The sequence below is a fragment of the Argiope bruennichi genome, chromosome 5 (genome assembly GCF_947563725.1).
Source record: "Argiope bruennichi chromosome 5, qqArgBrue1.1, whole genome shotgun sequence".
Classification (NCBI taxonomy): domain Eukaryota; kingdom Metazoa; phylum Arthropoda; class Arachnida; order Araneae; family Araneidae; genus Argiope; species Argiope bruennichi.
Window position 1 is genome coordinate 109,145,761 of NC_079155.1, and position 13,871 is coordinate 109,159,631.

General features: G+C 25.5%; 1 protein-coding gene across 1 annotated transcript; it reads left to right on the top strand.

Moving 5' to 3' along the window:
* Positions 1–260: 260 nt before the first annotated feature.
* On the top strand, positions 261–13,871 carry LOC129968184 (platelet-activating factor acetylhydrolase 2, cytoplasmic-like). Its single transcript, XM_056082032.1, has 9 exons — positions 261–328; positions 359–562; positions 2,143–2,257; positions 2,708–2,873; positions 4,177–4,417; positions 6,496–6,701; positions 7,788–7,964; positions 9,427–9,575; positions 13,007–13,871. Exons 2-9 carry the CDS (start codon positions 404–406, stop codon positions 13,096–13,098), a joined length of 1,305 nt encoding a protein of 434 aa, XP_055938007.1. The 5' UTR covers positions 261–328; positions 359–403; the 3' UTR covers positions 13,099–13,871.

Consider the following 13,871-nt stretch of genomic DNA (forward strand, 5'->3'; position numbering starts at 1 on the left):
TATACAGATTAAAAAGAGGTAATGTTTGATGAAAATATTTCTTCAAGGAATTCCATCACTAACTGAATCAAAATATTCCGAAAGTTTCAAGAAATAAGCATTTAAGGACTAATCAATAAATTTCTGATTTTCAAGTTACTACAGCAAAAAGTCATTGTCAAATAAATCATGATTTTTCTCTATGAACTGAAATGAAACAATGTTTGTTGTCCTTATCAGGATTTTTCCGGCTGTTCAGTGTTTGTTTACATTTACTTGATACGTATCCTTATCAGTTCTTATTTATGGACATTACGTAGAAGGGAAACTAAACATGTAAATTGAAGTTTCCAGTAAACATGTAAATTGAAGTAAATTGTTGTTTTTCAAGTTGATGATATGAAAGTATTTTTTCTGTATAATAATGGAAGAAAGAGTTAAATCTTTAACTTACAAAGGTAGAAGACATTTGCCTTTGCCAACTGGGCCTTTTACTGTGGGCTGTACTGATGTTATGACTTCTTATTTAAAATTTGGTGTCTTTGTTAGGCTATATTATCCCTCTCGAGACCAAGGAATTCTGGTGTGGTTTATTGATTTAATCTTGATGATTACTTTTTGGAATTTCCATAATTCAAAATACATGCATTATTATTTTAAAGGCATTTTAAGCTTTTACATTGTAATGAATTCATTTGTGTTGACTGTGGCTTTGTAAAATTGTGGCTTTTTACCTTTTTTTTTTGTCATTTGTATTCTTATATTTATTACTTACTTGTGCTTACAACATCGTACAAAAGTCCAGTGATGTAAAATGGGGAAATAATTCTCATTAAATTGAATTAATATTTTTTGTAAAACTCCCCATTTATTATTGGTAAGGTTACAATCTGTGAATTTCAATCTTAATCACTCTAGTAATAGGTAACTACTCAGTACTAGAAAAAAAATTTTTTTTCAGTTCATGACTATTATAGATAATTATTTTGAAAATACAATTTCTTTTTAACTGTAACTTTATTACTTCTCTCTGAAATGTCACTCTTATAATAATCCTAAAATTGTCATCTTTTATTTGTTATTGCTGTATTATTTCTGTACCTTGTGTGTGTGTGGGGGGGGTTAGTTAAGTGGCAAACATAAAATAAAAGTGACTGTTAAATAAATATCTAGTTAAGTTGCTGGTTATTTTTTTTATTTGCATTTATATCTATGATTGAGCAACAATTCACTGTTAGTGTAAAAACTTTAAAGAGATTACTAGCTCAAGGATCAGTGAAATTGCGGCATCCATCTAGATTTTGCTTTATTATCAAGTATCGTAAATCTGAAATTTCTGCTGTATTATATGTATAAAATTACTTTATAAATCAACCTATCACTATAGTATAATTAAAAATGTGTCTGATAACAGTGAGAAAAAGGCAGCTTCCTACTTATATGAAATGCTACATTAATTTTTTTATTCGCTATATTAAAAGAACTCTCAGTGTAGTCTATGACAGGCATACAGTCTTATATAATCAAAGCAAAGAAGAAATTTGAAATAAATTTAATTAAAAATTTGTTCACTTATCTAATAAACTGTTAAAATCTGAGTGATTGATTAGCTTATTCTCAGAAACCAGAGTCAAAGGACTGTAATGTACTCATTAATTTCAAGTAAGGTTTTAGACAACTATTCAATAAAAGTATGAATTTGGATTGTGTAACAAAATAATCTTTAGGGGATGCTAAATTACTGTTTAAAACTGCATTCTCATTGTGCATGTGAAATTATACACAAATTTGTCATATAGTATTACTTCACTGCTTGGCAAATATTTTGAAGGAATTTATTTGTAATTTCTGTATTCATTTGGAATAAATAATCATATTTTCCATATATATATATCATGTCTATTTGATATACTTTTTTAGAAGGCTGTTTGCTTGAAAATGTATTAAACAATGGAAGAAAAATAATCCATTATTAAAGCATTATAGTGTTATTACATTTCTATTCTTTGAAGGAATATTTTATGCAAACAAATAATTTTTCTTAAAGAAAAACAATAAAATGTTATAAATCATGAACAGTGTTTAAAAAAAATTGTATTTCGTATATCTTTTGTACACAATTAAAAAACTGGATGAAAATTATTATACCTTTCTTTATACTAGGATAGATATTTGCAATGGCCATTATGGCTTCCTCATAAAGAATATCTCAATGGATATTCTGTTAGACTGGGTATTCCATCAAGTATCTTTAGGTTTCTGCATCAAATATTGGTTGGTAAGGAATTTTATCTTGTTGTTTTATTATTTTGTCTTATTCAATTAGGAATTGAAATTAATATCTGTAAATTGTTATACAAATAATGATTTGCTGTGATTTTGTTACACTTAATTGAATTATTTATCAGATTTAATATTTTCATTTATCATAATAATGCAAATAGACTTAATATAAATTTATCTTAATATAATTTCCCACATGGCCTCTAGCTAAGTTGGGGTATCGCATAGTATTTAGTATTGTATCATGATAGCAACTTTTGCTGTACATATTAATAGTGCATCGAAAATTTCTGAGAAGCTAATAATTTTTAATAATATTCTTCTGCCCATAAAACAAATATAGTAATGTGAATTGAAGTGAAAAGTTCAGATATTGTTCTAATTTAAAAATAGTTAATTTATGTATTTGGAAATTTCAACAGAAATATCTCTTTATTCCTTACAGGAAAGCTGTACATTCCAGCAGTTTGGCATGCAGCACTGCGACAAAGTGATGAAAAATATCCAGTGGTAGTTTTCTCCCATGGGTTAAGTGGTTGGAGAACAGTTTATTCTTCCCTGTGCTTAGAATTAGCATCATATGGTTTTGTAGTTGCTGCTGTAGAACATAGGTGTATCTTATTGCAAATATTTCTATTACAAATAAATAATAAATTTTTGATTTACTTTCCATTAAAAGGCTTGTTATTTGGAATACTTACATTGATGTAGATTAATTATTATGATCATATAGAAATTTCTTTAAGAAAGTTTGAATAAATTTAAGAAAATATCCTTTTTTATATTACATATCCAAAATATATTAAAAAAATTTTTGACTTTTTTCTTAAAAATGTAATGTCTGATAGATTATTTTATTTAATTAAAAAGAAGTTTCTGTAGAAAAATAATTCTTTCAGAGGGACTTATATTTGTGAATAAAAACGATCTGTGCCATATATCTTTTTATAATTTTTTTTTTCTTTTCTGTTTTCATAATTTTATATTTTATGTTGTTATGGTCTAAATAATAACATACAAATATACTTCAGTTTTCATCACCAATTCTTCCAAAAATTATGAATGAAATACAAAACATAAGCAATAATTCCCATATGAATCAATGTAAATCCAATTAATTTGTTCTAATAATGCCAAAAACCAGTTTCTAGAGAATCAATTTTGAGAAAAGTGTTGAAAATTTTAAATGAACATAAAAGACTAATATAAATGATAAATGGGCATTTAATATAAATGAATAAAAAAAAAAGATTTTTTTCTCAATACTTAATGAACATTTCAAAACAATCTTTCCTGTCTTAAATTCAGTAAATAAACTTTCATTCATACCATACATTTTTTTTTTAATGAAAAGGGCATACATTTCACATATGATGGCTCTAAAACAAAGCCACCATTTAACTTTTTAATTGATCCATATTAATATAACTGTTTTGGTATTTACAGTTGTTTGCAACCTATACTTTGTTAGTACATTCACACTTTTACTGCATTGCCTCCTTTACTTTTTTTTTTTTTTTTTTTTTTGTCACAGTGGAATTTTTATGGATGGTGACTACCTTTACATGCAGCTATGTTTTCAAATACTTTTCTTCTTCAATTGATTTATTTTCCTAGAGTGCTACTGGCTGTAAAATTTTTTTAGCTTATTAGCAAAAAAAAAAAAAAAATCTATACTTAGCACAAAAATGCAAATTAGTGCACCAATGAAATCTGAGGAGACAATCATGATGAATCAAATTTTTCACAGAAAAAAAATGAATGAAAACCAAAATATTACCATGTAATAATTATTGTCCTATGCAGTAATTGTTAAATATGTATATAAATAATTAATAACAAAACATTATAGTTTAATATCTTTATATATTTGGTTTCAGAATAATTTTTCTTTTAATTTTCACCCATTTTTAGAGATTATTCTGCATCTGCAAGTTTTTACAAAAAACAAGTAAGAATGTCAGCCAGTGGAACTAATCCTGGTGCTAGCCTCTGTGATTTAGATGATTTACTCAATGATCAAACTGATTTTGTTGATGGAAAATGGGATGCAGGTCAAGGGACTCAAGATGTTGGTCCATTTTGTCATGCAAAGGAGTGGATGTTATATCAGCCTGCTACTAAAGAAAACGAGACAAGCATGAGGAGTCGCCAAGTACTGTGATATTGAGAAATTTTTAATTTGCTGTTTGCTTCTTACTTTTCATTATTTATTTTATTTAAAGCATCTTGTGCCATTTATTAATATCTTGCATAGGATACTTTATGGGAAAATAAAAAGACTAATCAAAGTAATATGCTGCTGCTATCTTTAAAAAATAAAACAGCTTTACAATGAATCTATTAAGACAGAACAGCTACTTTTAAAAAAATTATGTCATATAAGTTTTTTTAGTTGCAAATTGATTTTTTTTATTGTTATATTCAACTCTACATACCTATACTTGAAGCTTCTTATTGTTATTAAATATATTTCAGGAATACTTTAATAACATTTTTATACATCCCTATAAATAATTCAGTCAGTTGTTACTCAATTGTTTGTTTTTTTAAGTTCTTCCTTTGAAGTGACATCCTCTTATTTACTCATAATAATGCAATTGTGTAAAAGAGCACAAACAAAACTGACTGATTAAAAGAAAAATGTCACACAAAAAATGGCAAAAGATTAATAATGACAGCAGCTATCTTCCTCTGCTTTAATAGACTTGGAATCCTCAACAATAGTATGATCAATTTTGTGTACCATATGTTCTCTTGACTTGGACATATTAGAAATACTGGGAGAAACACTCATTTAAAATCAACCCAATTAAGGACAGTAAAAATTTCAAAGTACATTTTTTAATTTTATTCACTCACAGTGTGTGTTTGTGGAAAATTTAATATCAAATAAGAAGACTTGACTGCATTATTGTAACTAAACAAATATAATTATTTATACTATTTCCAAAACTTCATGAATGACATAGTATACTAGTCATTCTGTTTAAATTTGAATAAAAAGTTGACCATTTACACTACATTTTCATTTTTTGTTGTTGTTGTGAATGTAATAGAAAGATTTTTTTTTAAATCAAATTCCTGAAAGATAAAAATTATTAGCTAAATAAGTTACCATTCCACCTATCTACATTCAATTATTTCTTGCCTGAAGAGCAATTAATTCCTTGAAAGAGTGTAATATTTTAACTATTGATGGAACATTGAATTTGAATATCTAATAAATATGAAAACTGCTTTTCTTTTTTCTCATCTTTTCTTGGTGTATGATATAATTAGAGGAATAGATAATATCTTCAGTCTTTGGAATTTGATACTTTTTTAATTTATACTATACCTATCCTCACCATGAGTATGTAGTTGAGAATTTGCCACAGGAATAAACTGGTTCTCAGTTCATGGAGGGAATTGTAATGACGAATTTAATCTCAGTTTTTTGTAGCTATCTTTATAAGAAACATTTAATTAAACCCCAAATGTTTCTAAGATAGAATGGCGATAATTAATTTTTGCTATTTTATGTACTTCTCTGGTTTGACACATATGCATGAATAATATATTAATGAATGAGGTTTAAAATGCATCTCTAACCATTGTTTTGTTATTGATATTAAACAGGAAAGCATTTCTGTATTTGAATGAAATACATTATGAAAAGCTTTCGAAGTTTTTGTTACCCTAACCTGTAAAAACCTTAAATAAAATAACTCTATCATTAAAAATATTTTAAATCAAACCTTTTATAAACCTTCCATAAGTATGTACTTGATAATTCCATGAAGAATATATGTATATATATTCTCCTATTTATTTTATTTTAAAATGTTTTGTATTTATTCAAAATAATATACTTTAAAAAGTGTGAACTTTTTCCTTTTATGAATGTTAAATTTGTTTGTTTGATTTTGTGAGAAAGAATGCAAAAGAATTGCACTAAAAGTAAAAATCCCATGTTGTATAAACCAGGTAATTGTGTAATTGTATGTATAAATATGGAAGAGATTTTTGTTAAATTTGTATTATCAGCTATAGAAAAGTTAAATTGGCATTTTCTTTACAAATATATTATATTTCTTTATGACTGTAGATTCATTTTTCTGTAAGAAAAGTCTACATTGCAGTCTGAATAGTCATACAAAATCTATTGACTATTCTTGATTAAAAATTATTATAAAGCATAATATAAATTTGTATTTTGCAAAAATTATAATATTTTTATTTGTATTTCAGGTAAAATATCGAGCAAAAGAATGTATGGAAGTTTTAGATCTCTTGGAAGATTTGAATAAGGGACGATATGTCGTGAATGTTTTGGAATCCAATATCGATTCTGGCATGTTTTACAACCAGCTAGATTTAAAGAATGCATTTTTTATCGGCCATTCTTTTGGTGGTTCAACTGGTATTTTGTGCCTTGCTACAGAGTTGAGATTTAAGTAAGACTGATTATAATTTTTTTTTTTAAGTTATTCTGTGGCTTTACTTGCAATTTGGAGGAAATTTTAGGGAAAGTGAATATAGAAACTATTAATATTATTTAATAATAACTCATTTTATTCTAAAAAATATTCAATAATTTACAAATTGCATGATAAAAAGAATGAGAAAAATAAAAGAGCTAAATTTCATGAAAGAATATTACATTTTATTTTACTTACAGAAAACTGATGGATTTAATAAACAATAATATTTTTTAAATTGAGTGTTGATAGGTAAGAAGCTTCTCCCTTACTATATGTATAGCATAATTTTTTAGATGTGTGGCCAAAAAGAACTTTTGAAATTAACTTCAATTTATTTTACACATCTGGTGTATAGAATAATATACAGCAGAAGAAGCAATAAAACATGATGTCAGTTTACAATGTGACACTAGAGCAAAAGTGTGAGAAATTTATTCCTTCGTTGATTCTATTATTAGATTCTGATAGAGATTACTTTGCAGCCTGTCAACTTAGACAAAGCAATCTTAAGTATTTATGAAAAAGATGTGTAGGTGGTTAAGGCGTTTTTATTCCTTCATTCATGGCATGGGAATTGCAGTGTCAGCAATTTTGTTAAGCATGTGTTAGAAATAATTAAATAAGAAACTAGGTATTGGATCAGGAAATAAGAGAACATTTTAAAATGAAGTTAACATGGGCTAATTTAAGATAAAAAGTAGAAACCATTTAAGATTTGAATTAATTTAAGAAATATCATTACATATATATATATAAATTTACTTCTCTACTTATGTATTTTTTGTATTTCTTTTTTATACCCTTAAACTTACAACATATTGAAGTGCCTGCACTCTTTATTCTCCTTCTAACATTAAAGATTAATAAATAAAAAATAATCTAAATTTATTAGTTAAAATATTGATTTACCTTACTTTATGTCCAATAATTTATTTATTTTTAATATAAACTTTAAGATATTATACCTGTAGCATTGTATGGATTAATAAAAAAATTATTATAATGTAATAAATAAGAAAATAGTATTTATATTGATATTATTTTATACTTATTTTCTAGAGCTGGCATATTCTTAGATCCATGGATGCTTCCATTCTTTGAGGATCAAAGTTGTTTCTCAATGATTTCTCAACCCTTCCTATGCCTTCTCGTTAAAAGCTTTCAAACAAAGAAGTCTTTGGAAATCTTGAAAAACCTTCAAGACATGCACAGTCAATCACAGTTTTATTTTATAAAGTAAGTTTGATTTTAAAATTTTTGATAATATACATGTAGGACGGCATCTAGGAATAAAGTGAATTTTTTAAAGAAGGGAATCATAATAACCAAATTAACAAAAAATTAATTTATTAAGACTACATATAATAAAACATTTTAATATTTACATTATTTACAGTTATGGTATAAGATTTAATTAGGAGCAGGGTTCATCTGAGATGCTAAAAAAGGCCAAGCCTAAAAAGGGTACATAAAGGGAGCACATTAACAGTGTCCGAGCATCCATTGCCATTGGAAGAATTGAGTGTTACTCCTTTAAGAGCCTGCAAAGCATTATGACATCATGCACACAAGTCTCTCCCATTGGATGCCAAAACCCAGTCTGCTCTGACTTGACATGATTGCCGTTGTCATCTCTTACCATCGAAATCAATTATATACTTCAATTAATCACCATCCCTGAAATAAGTTTACAACCAATATAACTACATAAATATGTAATAATTTCAATTTAGTTGCAATTCTAAAAATAATAATTTTCTGATAGCTTAAACTTTGGCTACATTTTAACTTTTGAATTGTTCTGGCTCTTATTTTTTCCATGCTGAGTCAAACAATTGTAAATCTAAAATGCTGTTTTAGCTAAATCTTCTTCTGAAACTATAAAATTTCTGACTGTTTTTTCATCGTCTCTTCTTCCTGCTTTTTGCTTTCCTATTCAGCTCCTATAGCTGCCTGGTAATAATTCAAACAAAGAAATCTTGATAATATTTCAAAACTGAATTCTTTCTATCACCAACATGAAGAAATAAAATGTTTGTTAAAAAACTCCTTGCATTATTTTTCTTTCACTGAAGAAATATTGTTTCATGTATACTGATATATTAAAGTATATATATATATATATGCTGTTCACCCAGCAAATATTTTCAAGTATATTACATCCATGGCTTATTTAATATTCCGTTACAGAAAAATTGGAATTTCTTTAGTAAATCAAATTATATGTTTTGTGGTCGCTATCCTAAACAGAAGATTTCATTAAAAGAAATTTTATTGAATAATTGAAAATCTAGTGAAACTTTAAATGATGTTGAATATTGTTAACAGTGGTTAACCTCATTTTGAAATTAAAATTATATTTTAAATAATTTATTTAATTAAAGAATAATGAATTTTAAAAGAAAAATAAAGCTTTGTGGAGTATTTTGTGATATAATAAATTTGCATTTGTAATTTTCTGAATAACAAATTATCATCATTATGTCTGAAGTATTTATTACTTATCCATAATATATAGTTTATAATGGAACTTGGAGGGCTTTATCCTCTTGCTAGACGTTTTCTTGTATTATGAAATTTTGTATATCTAACACTATTTTGCTTAACACCATTGCATGTTGTATTCCATTAGTAAAGAAACTCTGTTGAAATTTTAATGTGATAATAGTGTCCCTAATTACCCTTTCACTTTCTCTAGAGATGCTGATCACAGAGACCTGTGTGATACTCCTTTCGTTAATAAATACTCATTATCCTTGTCATCTAAAGTTGGATTACGAATTGAGAGATTTGCTGCTCTTGAATTAATGTCTGATCTCATTTTCCAATATTTGGGACATCATCTTGGTATGTTTTAGGTTATTTCTTATTTTTGTACAAAATTTTCAATATATGTATATGATTAGTAGACATTTAAATTAATTTTTATATATAAACTTTAAAAAAATTTAGATTTAAAAACTGACAGCTAAGATTTGTTCTATAATCATTTTACCTAAGTTATGAATGATAAATTTAATTCAGTAATAAAATTTTTTTAATTTTGTTTGTCCTTATAGTAATAAAATTATATTCATCAGTAAATCTTTTATGTACTATTCCACACATCATCAAATTAAATCTGTTCTAAATGCAAAAATCCTTTCAAAAATATCTATGTCAAGGAGTGAAGATTAGTTTTTTTTTTTTTAACATGAACTTTTATTAGTAAAAAGGTATTGTGTAGAATTGGTTTTCTTTTTTTTTTATGTTTAATAATAAGTAATGTGGATTATGTTTCTTAAAACTATAGCATCAAATTTAATAATAAATGCAAATTTAATTTATTTGTGTTTTTATTTCCTTAGTATTACTTCTATTTTTTAGTGTTCTTTTAAAAAAAGAATAATGGATTTTATTTCATTCACGATTATAATTTAGCATTTTACTTTTTGTGCTTTCTTTCTCATTTTGTTCTTTAATACTTTTTGAATAATAATACCTTTTTTTTTAAATTCAAATCACTATTTGTAATGAAAAATTTGATACATTATTAGATTTCGATGTCTATAATTTCTCCTAACCTCAGTTTTTTTCCCCCTTTAATATTTAACTTTTTAACATCTTTCACCGAATTCACAATTATTTCTGTTATGTCAAGTGAAAAAATTTCAAATGGCTGAAGTAATCAGTTTAATTTTTCCATCATTCTAAATAATAATTAGTTGTCACAATGTATACAGTAAATATTTTAATCAATATAAAGTATTGCTTAGTTAACTGTATTTTAAAAAATAGAAATTATTTAAAAAGTGGGATTTAATTCAATTTTTGATCATTGGTTGCCGATTTTACTATTTTAAATATTTTCTATGTTTATTTATAGTGAAAGGAAAGAAAAAATCAAATAGATAGCTTTCTTTTGATGCTGTCTGTTTTTTAATGTTGTTATTTTTGTCAATTACAATAAAAAAAAATTTCTCAAAGTCAATTTGAATATTGTAACTTCTTTCTTTGTAACAAAAAATTTGAGAAGAAATTCATTTTTATGACACCTCTTTGGACCAAAATCTTTTTTGTGTTTCCTAGGTTTGTTTTTAGCACAACCAACTATTTTGTACTGTTTTTGTATGTTAAATAAAAAATATGCCTTAATTAAAGGGGTTTCTTTTTTTTAAATACTGTGTTTTAAAAATATGAAGGGTTAAAAATTGCTTATTTTTATTGATTTATATATAAAGGCCTAAAGAATCTTATTTTCTACCAGAAGTAAAGAATTTTCCTTATTCTCAAGTCTTTTAAATTATGTGAATATATTTTCTATTCTGTGCAGAATGTCAATAAATCTGGAGGTTAATGTAAAATATTACCCTTTAATTTTGGGAAATATGGGGTAAAAATATATTTCATTCTTTCATTCCATTTATATATATATATATATATTAGAAAAAAATTCTTTTCCATTCAGACATAATTTTATGTATTCTTACAAATGAAATGAATGTCTTATTCTGGCTTTTCTGCATCTGGTTATTTCTTTATAGAGCATCTGTTTAATATATTTTAACATTATTATTAGTAGTAAATTTTGTTTTAAAATAATTTTCAATAATAATTGCTGAAAAATGTATATAAACCTTCCCAAAATACCAAGAAAATGTGCATTTAATTCATTGCGAATTTTCAAAAATGAATACATGGAATAGTTGAAGGCTTTCAAAAAGGTGTAAACATTATTGAAAAATTAGAAATATCAGCAATATTAGCAAATTCAAAATATCACCTATTCTCAAAGGAGCAAAAGAGCTAATGAAATTTCTGCTAATGACTAATACATTTGTTCAATATTCCAATTTTTTTTTTTTTTTTTTTTTTTTTTTTTTGCTAAAAAATCTAATTTGTTGTAAAAAGCTATTTGTGAGAAAATTGTGGCAGTGTAATCTTCATTCATCCTTCCCACCCTATATAACCTTCTGCTTTTCCTTTCAAGGAAAAAGGAAGTATTAAGTAATATTATTATTAATAATAATATTATTAAAATTAAACATGCTATGGAGCTATGGAATGGTAGTGTAATGTTTGTTTCTTAATACAGCTAATTCTACAAAGAAAATAGATTCATGAGATTTTTTATGAGATACTTGCAGAAAAAATATTTTAAATAATGTCATTTTTTATGCAAAATATTCAACTATTTCTAATGTTATTCTAGGTTTGTATTTGTTTAAAATTAGATATTTTCTTGCCCAATTTGGTGAATTTTATTGTAGCATAGAATTCTACGATCAAAACAACTACTTTAATGCTGGTTCTCATTTTTGCTCGCTAAGAATGCTTTAGATAAAATTTAATTATTCACCCCACATATCATTTAATATATATATTAGACTTCTTAAAAATATTTTATGATTCTGATTTGGGGCTTAGAACTATAAATAACAGATTCCTGGAAATATTGCGCTTATTTTGTTAGGAAAAAATATAAGCAGAATTTGAAGGGGGGAAAAGGAGATATCAAATTACTATATCATTTCAATGACATTGAAAAGAATTGATATTCTGCTTAACATTTATAAAAGTAAGGGCAAATAATTAATTTTCATAAATATAAATTTGGCAGAAAATTCCATTCTTAAGATCAAGTATTGATAATAACATTCAAAAATACTGAATGCTAATATTTTAAAATTTGTTAAGAATCAAAGAATGAAATATTTTTAAAGTATTGATTTAAATTTAATTAAATATGAAAATTTTACTTCAGATAATATTGGCGATAATGTATTTCAAAAAAGTATCACGAATTTTATGCAATATAAATAGCTCTAAATACTTTAATATAAATTTGAATATAAAACAAAAGTTAATTTATTACTTGTATTGAAGGTAAGAAACATTCTAGAATAATTGTTTTCAGAATATTTTTATTCAGCAATGTATAATTTAGTATATATTTTCTCACAATTGCCTCTTCTCACATTTTCTTACATTTATAGATAGTCATGAGGAAATTGTTGTAGAAAAAGTTAATTAGTAGTGCAAATTTGTCTGTCAAATATTATTTCAAGTTTTTTTTTTTTTTTTTTTTTTCTTCTTCTTCTTCTTTTTAAATAGTGCAATGCTATGATTGATAGTGTAATGCTATGATTGAAAAGTTTTTAGAATTTCGCTAATATCTCTGTATTTTGCTTTGTTGATAATGGTCACTAATAATTGTTTTTGTTTTAAATTAATTACATGATTTAAATCTTTCAGTATTACCACTGCTTGTAAACGTAATTTTATATTTCATTTTTTAGGGAAATCCATTCGTAGTAGCAGCAGTAAGATAGAATCACTGAAGAAAAAGTTTCTGAGATCAGAAGAATATTTTACCAAACTCATAGCATGAAAAAATTACATTACAAATCACATTTTATATCATTAATTTAGTTAGAAATTAATATTTAGTTAAGTTTTTATTTGTGTTTCATTGTGCCAAAGATTTTTAAGTGTTTTAATTAATGTTAACTTGTGACATATTTATATTTCTGATTAAAATATTTTTACAATCTTAGTAGCTCATTTATTTATCATTATTATTATTACTACAGAAACTGGCTGCATATTTTTTTAAAGCTGATTATCATGTAAAGGGCCATCAACATGAATGTTAATATACTCTCACACCTCCTCCTTTTTTTTGTGCTTATAATTCACTCTCAGGACAATTTAGACATCATTCAGGTTTGTTTGTTTTTTCTTGTATATGACTTAAAAAAACCACTTATCTAATTCATCTGTTCCTACTAATCAAGCTCAATCAGTTAACTCTATTTATTAAAATGGAACTTCATGAGAAAATTTTGCTATAAATGATTTAATGAGATTTTTGATTTCTTGATGTGCACATAAGTTGTTGATTGTCAGAAATTAAAATCCTAATAGCAAAACCAAGCCTCCTAATAACTACCATTACTTGAATTCTGAGCATGGAAAAATTGTATGCAAATTGTTTAGATTTTATACAAAACATCTTGTAAAATGCCATAGCAAGTAGTAGTACTGCAGTTACATTATTTAAGTTGGTTGATTTTTTTTTATAACTATTTTTTGAGGAAAAGAAGCATCCGTCTTCATTTCATAATGATGTTATAACTGATTCACGAAACGAAGATATTTGTA

What these genes read in the sequence shown, in the direction of transcription:
- LOC129968184 (XM_056082032.1), top strand. Translation starts at nt 404, where the DNA reads ATGGAAGAAAGAGTTAAATCTTTAACTTACAAAGGTAGAAGACATTTG. An exon ending in CTCGAGACCAAGGAATTCTG is followed by an intron (nt 563 to 2,142) that starts GTGTGGTTTATT and finishes TCTTTATACTAG; the next exon opens with GATAGATATTTGCAATGGCC. An exon ending in TCTGCATCAAATATTGGTTG is followed by an intron (nt 2,258 to 2,707) that starts GTAAGGAATTTT and finishes TATTCCTTACAG; the next exon opens with GAAAGCTGTACATTCCAGCA.